The 10,357-nt window shown below is 22.1% G+C and overlaps 1 protein-coding gene across 1 annotated transcript, besides 1 other annotated feature; it reads left to right on the forward strand.

The window, feature by feature from the left end:
* Positions 1 to 484: 484 nt before the first annotated feature.
* Positions 485 to 5,386, forward strand: PGAL8A_00323400 (surface-associated interspersed protein (SURFIN); the record flags this gene model as incomplete). The annotated part of the gene is made up of 2 exons (XM_028672259.1): positions 485 to 2,587; positions 2,711 to 5,386. The coding sequence occupies 2 exons, from the start codon at positions 485 to 487 to the stop codon at positions 5,384 to 5,386; spliced, it is 4,779 nt and encodes a 1,592-aa protein (XP_028528829.1).
* Positions 5,387 to 6,631: 1,245 nt separating this feature from the next.
* Positions 6,632 to 7,046: a repeat region.
* The last annotated feature ends 3,311 nt before the right edge of the window (positions 7,047 to 10,357 follow it).

Consider the following 10,357-nt stretch of genomic DNA (forward strand, 5'->3'; position numbering starts at 1 on the left):
CTCTTAATTTTTTAATTTTAATTATATCACTTTGTAATTTTAACTATCATTGCATTTTTTTACTTAATTATACATATTAGTTTTATCTAAAAATAACTACATTATTATAAAATACGTTAGTTGAAAATTAAAAGATTGTTTGCATTAAAAAATACTTATTTTTATTTTGGAAATATAGAAACTTTACATTCTATTAATGTATTAAATAATATTATGAGATCATATTAAAACGGAAATTTAATTAAAAATTTAATTAATTTAATTAATATGCAATAATATGGTGAATTAAATGTTATAGTAGAAATAAAGAATTATTCATTTTTTATTAATATGTCCTTTATATTGTCTTAATTTTAATATTTATATGATCGTAATATTAAATATTCATTTAATGACCATATAAATATATATGTTATGGTTTTTTAAAATTATTTATTAAAAAAAAATAATAGAATATGACAAGATAATTATAATTGAATATATAATGGATACAGAAAAAGAACCAATTAGGAGAAAACCTAGAGACTTATCATCTCGTGCATTACCAAATTATCATCTCAAACATTGGAGGAAAACATTCTATGCTGCTGTTGACTCGAGAATTCTCCAAATTAAAGGGGAAAAGTCTCCAAAAATGAAAAAGAGACTCTGTAGATATTTCAATTATTGGGTGGATGATAGGAGGGATGCATTCATGAAATTTAGAAATCAATACCGTTTATTGGGAAGTATTAATAAACTTTGGGCAGAAAATCAGGAATGTGTAGTTAATAAACTAAAATCATCAATCAGTGATATATGCCAAAGAAAAGAGAATAAGGATAAGAAAGTTACAAGAGATAAAAAAAAAGTTATCGAAGATTTTTGTGAGGATAAAGAGGAACATTTGCAAGAATTAAATAAAAATATAACAGAAGAGAAATGTACAAATTACAGTAATTGGTTAGATGAGAAAAAAACATATTTTGTAAATAAAAATTGGATTAATGAACAAGAAATGACATTTGATGAAAATTTAGAAATTTCTAAAAACTGTACACTTAATGATATGAATACATTTGTCACTAGTTTAGACTGTATTAGAATTAATAAGAAAGAAAACAATTCTTGTGATTCTAAAATAACAAAAAACTGTAATCAGTCTCAACATTTAACTCCTGATAGTTCATTTGGTAATGGATCTGATCACTCTACAATCGAAACTACTACAAAAAAACCAAATGATACTACTACTTTATCTACCACTACAATAAACTCCACAACTACAACTGAAATTACATCAAATCCTTCAATTGAATCTGCTACTCAAACACCAGGATCTACACAAAAGTTAACATCAACTATTGCGTCTATACATTCAGATCCAAATTTACCTATACCTGCACCTCTAAAAGCAAGTGAATCTGGAATCTCACAAAGAGATGTACCTCCTACTACTCCAACACCAAGATCTACGCCAAAGTTAGCATCAACTACTATGTCTACACATTTAGATGAAGATTTACCTATAGCTTTACCTGTAAAGGCAATGAATCCTATAGAAAAACAAGTTATAAATGATAATATTCCAACATCTAGAAATGAAGTCATATCGCCATCTGTTAGAGATTCAAGTGAATCTTCAATTTCTCCCACATTTAGATCTATAAATGCAAATATATCTGGAAATTCACAAGCAGAATCGTCTCCAGCTACTCCAACATCTGCATCTAACATTACTTTACCATCTATTGCCATTCAAACAAATATGTCTACAACTATTCAAGCACCTATAATTAATTCCACATCATCTTCTAACACCACTTTAAATATACCGTCAATTTCTCTTACATCTGCAAACGTAAATGAAACTCAACCAACAACTATATTTGAAACTACTACATCATCTGGAAATACATCCACACCCACATCTACTACCAAAGCTGAGAATGTATCTACAAATTTACCTATAAGTGCGTACGCAAATACAAATACATCTGGAGAATTATTTACACTTACTTCTACAAATTCAAGTATATCTACAACTAAATCAGCTATACCTAGTACTATTCTAACACCTGAAACTAAAATACAAATAAAAAATATGTCTTCTCATGTAGATATATCCACAAATATAACTGGATCTACATTACCTGTACCTACAGATACAACTAAGACTATTTCAAGTACTATGATATACAATTCCACTTTTATTACTAATAAATCTACATTTAATTCATCTGTGAATAGTTCTCTTACTTATACAAATTATTATGTTAATGTAAACAACTCTAATGATAATATACCAAATATTGCATCTAATAACATTATAACCAATACTCCACTACCTGTCCAAAATGCTACTACAAGTGTAACATCTAATAACATTCTAACCACTACTCCACTACCTGTCCAAAATGCTACTACAAGTGTAACACCTAATAACATTCTAACCACTACTCCAATACCTGCTCAAAACACTACTACAAATGTAACAACTGATAATCCTAACACTCCCACATGTACATCAAATATCCCTGCGTTGATTGCCCTTTCATTGGGTGCATCACTTTTATTAATTATTTTCCTTTTCATTATTCTTTATAAGGTAAGGTGAAATTATTATAAATATATATTACTGCATTTCTTTTAATTATTTTTCTTATTTATTATCTTATTATCATTAAAAATTTATATATTATATACTTAAAATTTTCTATTTATGTAATAGCATAGACCTACTAGATTTTTACCTGGTAGTAAAGGATCAAAGAAAAAGAAAAAGCATGCAAAAAGGAAAAATCATAAAGAAAGTTCAATGAGTTATATAAAGACGCCTTTAGATATTCCATATGAATTACTAGAAAGTAATATTCAACTCAATAATGTATGTAACAAAACAAATAATTCATTATGTAAAATTGTATTTGAAAATGAAATAGATAATACACTTAAAGAAAAATCAGAAGAAAATACAATAAATATAAAAACAAAAAGTGATATTGCTATAATAAGAGAAAAATTAAAGTGGATGATTATGATAGAAATATATACGATAGTAATGGACGAATGTAAAAAGGAGGAATGGAAAAAGAACAGGAAAGTATTTTTTGATATATGTCTGGAAGAATTAAAAAAAGAAGGTATATATTTAGATATAACAAAAGAAAATGAGAAAAAGGATAATATTACTATTAAGCTAGAAAAAAAAAAACTTCTGTGGAAACAGCATAAAAAAGGGTATAAAAAGAATTTAGAAAAATGGAAAAAGGAAAAATGGTTTGAAAATTTGAAGAGAGAATGGAAAGAAGAGGAAGTTAACTATTCAGAAATAATAAAAGAAGAAAGGATAATAAAAAGTACAGAAAATGATTTAAATAATCCTTTGGAAAAGCAAAAAGTTATATGGAGGAATTGGATAAAAAAGCATATAAAGTGGTTGCATGATTCTTATGACCAAAAATGGTTTAATGAATTATTAGAAAAATACAGAATAGAAGAAGAAATAAAAGAAAATATAGAAGGAGAAGATAGTGAAGAAGGATATATTAAAATAGAAAGAGAAGGAAAATCAGATAAAGATTCAAAGAAAAACAATTTAAAATTGAAATTATGGATTGATATACATATGATGGTATTAAAGGAATGTAAAAAAGAGGAGAGGATGATGATAAAAAATGAATTTCTTAAAACATGCATAGAAGAATTGAAAAGAACGATAAATCCAAAAGAAATATTGGAAATAGAAAAAGAAATAACAGGAAATATTATATTAGAAAATAAAAAAGAAGAATTAGAAAAATTAATAAGAGAAAATTGGTTTATTGAATTGAAAATAGATTGGAATAAGAAAGAAAAAAAATATATGGAAGAGTTAAGTAAAAAAAACTTACCAGAAAATAATGAAGAAAGAATTAAAAATTTTATGATTTATGAGCAAAAAATTATATGGAAGAAATATTGGGAAGAAATGAATAATAAATGGATAGAAAATGAAAGCATGGAAAAATGGCTTATAAATTTTATAGAAGAAAATGTAAATGAAAATGAAAACAAAGTGAAAATAAAAGAAATAAAAGATGAACTTGAAGAATATAAAGAAAAAACAAATACTAGTAAAGAAGTACGAAAAGTAGAAGAAAAAAAAATGAAGGACCAAGAGGTACAAATAAAAAATAAGGAAAATTTTTTTACATTAAAAAGAAAGCCAAAGTGGAAAACTATGATAGAAATACAAATGATTATAATGGAAGATTGTAAACAAAAGGAGTGGGAATTGAATAGAGAAAATTTTTTGAAAATTTGTTTGGATGAATGGAAAGGTGATGAAAAATTATATGGAAATTTAATAGGAAAAAAAAGTACAAAGAATATAGAAGAAAGTAATATTATTGCATTAGAAAGACAAAAAATGTTTTCAAGCAAATTGATAGAAAGACATAATAAAATATTGGAAAAATGGAGGACAGAAGGTTGGTTTAATAGTTTAATGGAGGAATGGAAAAAAGAAGAAAATATACATGTAGGAACAATAGATGAAAAAAAATCCATTGAAGGAACAGATAACACATATATAAGTGTAGCATTAGAGAAGAAAAATAATATATGGAGTCAATGGATAAAGAAGCAAAGAAGTTTACTTACACAATATGACAAGGAGATATTGTTTAATAAGCTGTTAGACGAGTATAACCAGGAAGAAGATAAGTATGAAAGAGAAGATGAACAAACAAAAGAAAAAAAAAATAATATATATAACATTGAAAGTGATCCAAAATCAGTTGATATAAAAGATGAGGTTAGTGAAAAGATAGAGAGGATAAATTTGATATCTAAATTGTGGATTGAAATATATATGATGATATTGGATCAGTGCAAGAAAGAAGAAATAGAATATATGAAAAAAGAATTTCTGAAAACATATATAGAAAGAAAAAATGGCTATAAAGGGTTAAATGAACATGGAATTACAAAAAAAGAAATTAATGATGAAGAAAAAGAAGAAATTATAAATGATATAATAAAGAAAAAGAAAGAACAATGGGAATCCTGGAAACGAGAAGAATGGTTTCATGAAATGAAATTAAATTGGCATAAAACAGGACATATAAATGATGTGGAAGAATCAAAAATATTAGGTGATACAAAAGTAGAAATTAAAGACTTTATATTTGAAAGACAAGTATCTGAGAGACAATGGCTAGAAAAACAGAGAAATTTTTTAAAAAAATGGAATAAACAAAAACTAAAAAAATCTCTGAAAAATAAATATAAAGATGAACAAATAGAAGAAGAAAATAAAGAAAATGAAGAGAATGAAGAAAATGAAGAGAAGGAAGAAAATGAAGAAAATGAAGAAAATGAAGAAAATGTTCTAAAAGATAATTGGGATATTACCATATTATAAATCCTAGTACAATACATGCTCTGCATGTGTTTGTTTAATAGATTAGTACTCTTATTATGCATATGGATTAATATATTATTAATTCTCTATAATTTAATATCTTGTGTTATCCAAGCAAGCATAGAAATCTAATCATACATATTTTATAGTTCTAAATAATAAAATTAATTTTTTTTATTTTTATATAGATGTTTTTATTAATTATATTTTTTTAAAAAAAATTTTAATTAAAAAAAAAAAATGATGGAAAAATAATTTAATTTACATAGAAACATATTTTATTTAATGGTAAGTTTTTATTGAAATCGTTTGTATTTGTCTTTTAAAAATTTTTTTTGTTAGATTAATTTTTAAACATATAAAACTAATTTCTAAAACCATAAAAAAAAAAGTATTTTATCTTTATTTGTATTTATATTAATATGTGTTTTAATAATTCACTAATTGCTCGTTCAGTGACCTTGCTTTTATTAATTGCCTATTGAATGACTAAGCAAGAGAATTGAACAAATATATTTATAAAGACCATGTAAAGTTCTCTTCAATAATTTAATAATTTTAAATTTAGTTTTAATTATATGAACCAATAAAATTTGTTTATATAGTCTACTTCCTTAAGCATTTATTTACTTTAATGAAAATCTTATATTTTTGTTAAAAATATAAATCCTCATTAACTACTTATTTTAATTATACAAATTTTATTTATAATATTATGAATTATGTCTAGCAGTCAATTCATTGCTCTCAACTTAACAAAAATAAATAATTAACAAAATACGAATTAAATTATATAAATACTATGAAATATGAAAATTTTGTTATCGTAAATATATCGTTTTCCTATATAAATTTAGATAATATTTGTCTAAAAAGAAATTTTTTTTTAAAAATATTTCCTTCTGTTCTTCAACCATCAATCATTTTAAAAAAAATAAAAATACTTATTTATATATTTTAAATTACAAAAAGAAAGCAAAAATAATTGGTAACTATTATGTTTTTTTATCTAGAGTTTGTACGGATAATTATTTATGTTCCATATAGCTAATTCTTTTTATTCTCAAAAAGATTAACAATTTCTTTCTGGTTAATAAAAAGAATTATTAACCTTTGTGAAAGTGAAAATAATAATCTATATGGAAAATAAATAGTTATTTATGCAAGTGCTAGTTAAAAAAAAAAAATATTTCTGATATTTTTTTTTTTACAAAAGAATGTCTTTTGTACGGAATTTATATTTTGAATTTTTATGAGGAAATTTTATATTAATAATAATATAATTTTTATATACTACTATTTATATAGTATAATTTATATTTTATTAATTGTGTACGTTTGATAATTTAACATAATATACTTAAGTGTTAAACACCATTCGTATGACTATGATTAAAAAAATATACATGTACAAATTGAAAATTAATGAGTATTTATATTTTTAATAAGTATAATACAATTCTTATTAAATTAAATAAATACCTCTTAAAAGCTAATTAATTCTCAACATAGTAGATTGTATAAATATAGTTTACTTGTTTATAACATGGGAAATTATTCATGAATTCATTAAATCCACTGAGAAAACTCTATGTGCTTTTAATTTGTTTGCTTAGTGTTCCAGAAAAGTCACTGAACAGGCAATTAATAAAACATATTTATAATTATTAAATATGTTTGTATTAAATAATAAATTTTATATCATCAGATTGTAATTTTATTGGCATTATTGTAAATTCAAAGTAATTATTTTTATATATATTTTTCTTAGTTTTGAAAATTTCTATTTTTTATCATTATTTTTTTAATTTATTGATTGTTGTTTTTGTTTTTCTTTTATTTTTCTTTAATCAAATAGTTCACTTTATATAAAATTATATTTTTTTTTTTTTTTTTTATAATGTTAAATTTCTTTATAATTATTTTATCATATTATCACTAAAATATATTTATTATTTTAACTTACATCTACACTATATTTATTTTTATATTTATTTTAATTTTTTCTTTTTCACCTAAAGTTTTTAGTAATAATGTTTAAGCACGTAATTCTCTATTCACACATATAATCTAAAATTATTTTTTTATATTATTAGAATTTAAGTTTCAAGTTAAATCATTTTTTAATCAACGTTCAAACATATATAGTGTGCATTTAATATAGTTACGGCAATAGTTACAAATCATTTTTCTTTATAAACCGTAATTTTAATAATTGTATTTAATTTTTTTTTTATAATTTTTTTTATAAGATACCATTATTGTATGTACATAAGTTTTACTGTATTCTCATTTTTTTCTATTTTTATTGCTAAAATTGAACCAATTTATAAAATTATTAGGTAATTATTAAAATAAATTCAATATGTTTTTTATTATTATCATTGTTAAATTAAATGTAACTTAATTCAGATATATTTTATTTATAATAATAAATTTGTATATATTTTTTTTTTTTTATATTTTTCTCTTATTTATTTATATAAGTAATGTTGTACGTGCAATTTTGTTTCATTTCTATTTTTTTGTTTATCTAAAAATTATCTTTTATGTAGTATTATTATTTCATCACTATCTATATGTAGTTATTAAAATAAAATTATAAATTTTAATAATATTTTATATATTATTTTTTTTCTTACATAACTAATATTATATAGTTATAATTTTAATGATAGTTCTAGAAGCAATAATATTATAGCACATATTGTATTTTTGTTTTCTTAATAACTCCTAAAAAAAAATATTTTTTCCTTGATATATTTAAAATTTTTTTTATTTATTTAAGGAAAAATATTACTCTATCTTGAAATTTTTCTCGAATAAATATTACTACTTTTTGTAAAATCTATTGTGAAAAATTTTTTTTTGAATCTTTCTTTTTTTTTTATAATTCAGAAAAAAATGATGAACAATAATATATGTCTAAATAAATATGTTTTATGCAAGACAAATTTTATAACAACGTATTTTTTAAAGAAAGGGAATGAATATAGTTAAATTTTAATAATTAAATAAATTATTATGAAGACCAATTTTAATTATCCTATAAATATTGTGTATTTTATTAGAAATTATATTTTTTATAAGAAATAAAAAAAAATAAAGTTATGATTCTCAGCAAATAAATCTTTTAAATATATTAAGAAAAATACTTACAGAAATATGAGGGATAAGGATTAGTAAAAGCAAATAAATCTTATATAAATTTTAAAAATGTCACTTCTATGCAACAAGATATATAAAAATTGCAATGGAAACTTTACTAGTTGCAATTGCTTGTATGTATTATACATAGCAGTAGACTTCATACCGCACAATGTAAATCTTCTTTTGAGTTAATTAAAGTAAAACTTCTTTCAAGTGACTTTTCAAAAAAATAAATTTACATATAAAAATTTAGGTCCTGTGGTAGATAATACTGGGATAATTGTTCTTTCAGAAAATGTTGTTTTTCCATTTGAATATATTCAAGATCTTCATGTGCATTTGAGAATACATTTATGTTACCTAAAACAGTAAACCAAAAAGTAAAATTATGTTATTATGTTAATGTAAATTATTTAAAAAAGAGACTTTAGTTTAATTTTTTTGGCATTATCATTAGACAAGATACACGCAATTATCTAGTTAGTTTAAAAAATTTTAAAAATCCAAAATATATAACCAGTAGGTTAAAGTATAACAATATATTTTTTAGTAAAAATTCCTACCACATGGCATATATATGATCTCTCTTATATAATGTTTGCAGATATTCCTTATGTTAGAAGGATCATAATTGTTACAAAACATGAGTAGATTCTTAATTTAATGAAAAATTTATTCATTTACAGAGTTACTAAAAATTTCACAAAGGAAATGAACAAATGATATGTCTTTCAAATAGTTATATAAAAGGTGATTTGAAGTTTGAATTTCTTCTTTATTTGTGTAAATATGAGAATATTAATAAATTAATTACATGCAAAAATCTAGAAATTAATTCATAAAATAATATAATAATAAAACCAGAAGGGTTAGTCATAAGGTTTATAAACTCTAGAGATATGCCTGATCAAAATAATATAAGTTTTTCTTCTGTTTTAGCATTACCTTTTATGCCATTTTGAATTATTATAATTTTTGTTGCGTGTTATATATATAAAGCTTTTGGACGGTATATAATTAAATTACCAATAAGAAATTTATGTGTTGACTCTTTCATTGTGTTTATTTACTCATATACATATATTTTCCCCATTTTTTCTAATATTTTGTCAATTTATAAAAAGTAAATATACAAAAAAAATTGCATACATATTGAATTTAATAATTTTTCTATACTTTTTTAATTTTTCTTAGAGAGTCCATCTATAAGTAATACTGCAGACCTCTTTTATATGGTATTTAGATCAATAAATAGAGTTAAAACATTTTATTTTGTACATGATGAATCACGGGGACAGCTCACAATTATAAATGAGTATACTAATATAGTTATAATGCGTTCACATTAAAAAAAAAAAATACTTACACTAAGGTAAGTACACTAAAAAATAAATAAATAAATAAATAATTATTTTTTTTTGGTATATGTATTTACAATTAAATAATGAAAATGTCATATATGTAAATTTTTTTTTTGGTATATGACGCTGACTTAAAAAATTTTATGAGAACATATTTTTTTATTATTTTCCTTTTTTTTTGGGATTATATATGGATTACTATGGAATATATGAATTTTTTTTCGTTAAAATGTAATATTAAAGAAATTACATTTAAAAGTGTTCAGTGAAATAATTTAAAAGAATAATCAGCTAATAAGCAGCATTATATGTTTAAAAATAATATATATATTATATTAAAAATTAAAATAAGTAATGTTTACATCCTCCTTATTAATTTGTTTTTTTGATACTAGCATAATCATTGAACAGACATCTGATAAATCAAGGGTGAAAATGAAAAAAAAAAAACCATAATTAT

This window comes from Plasmodium gallinaceum (assembly GCF_900005855.1).
Source record: "Plasmodium gallinaceum strain 8A genome assembly, contig: PGAL8A_v1_91, whole genome shotgun sequence".
Classification (NCBI taxonomy): domain Eukaryota; phylum Apicomplexa; class Aconoidasida; order Haemosporida; family Plasmodiidae; genus Plasmodium; species Plasmodium gallinaceum.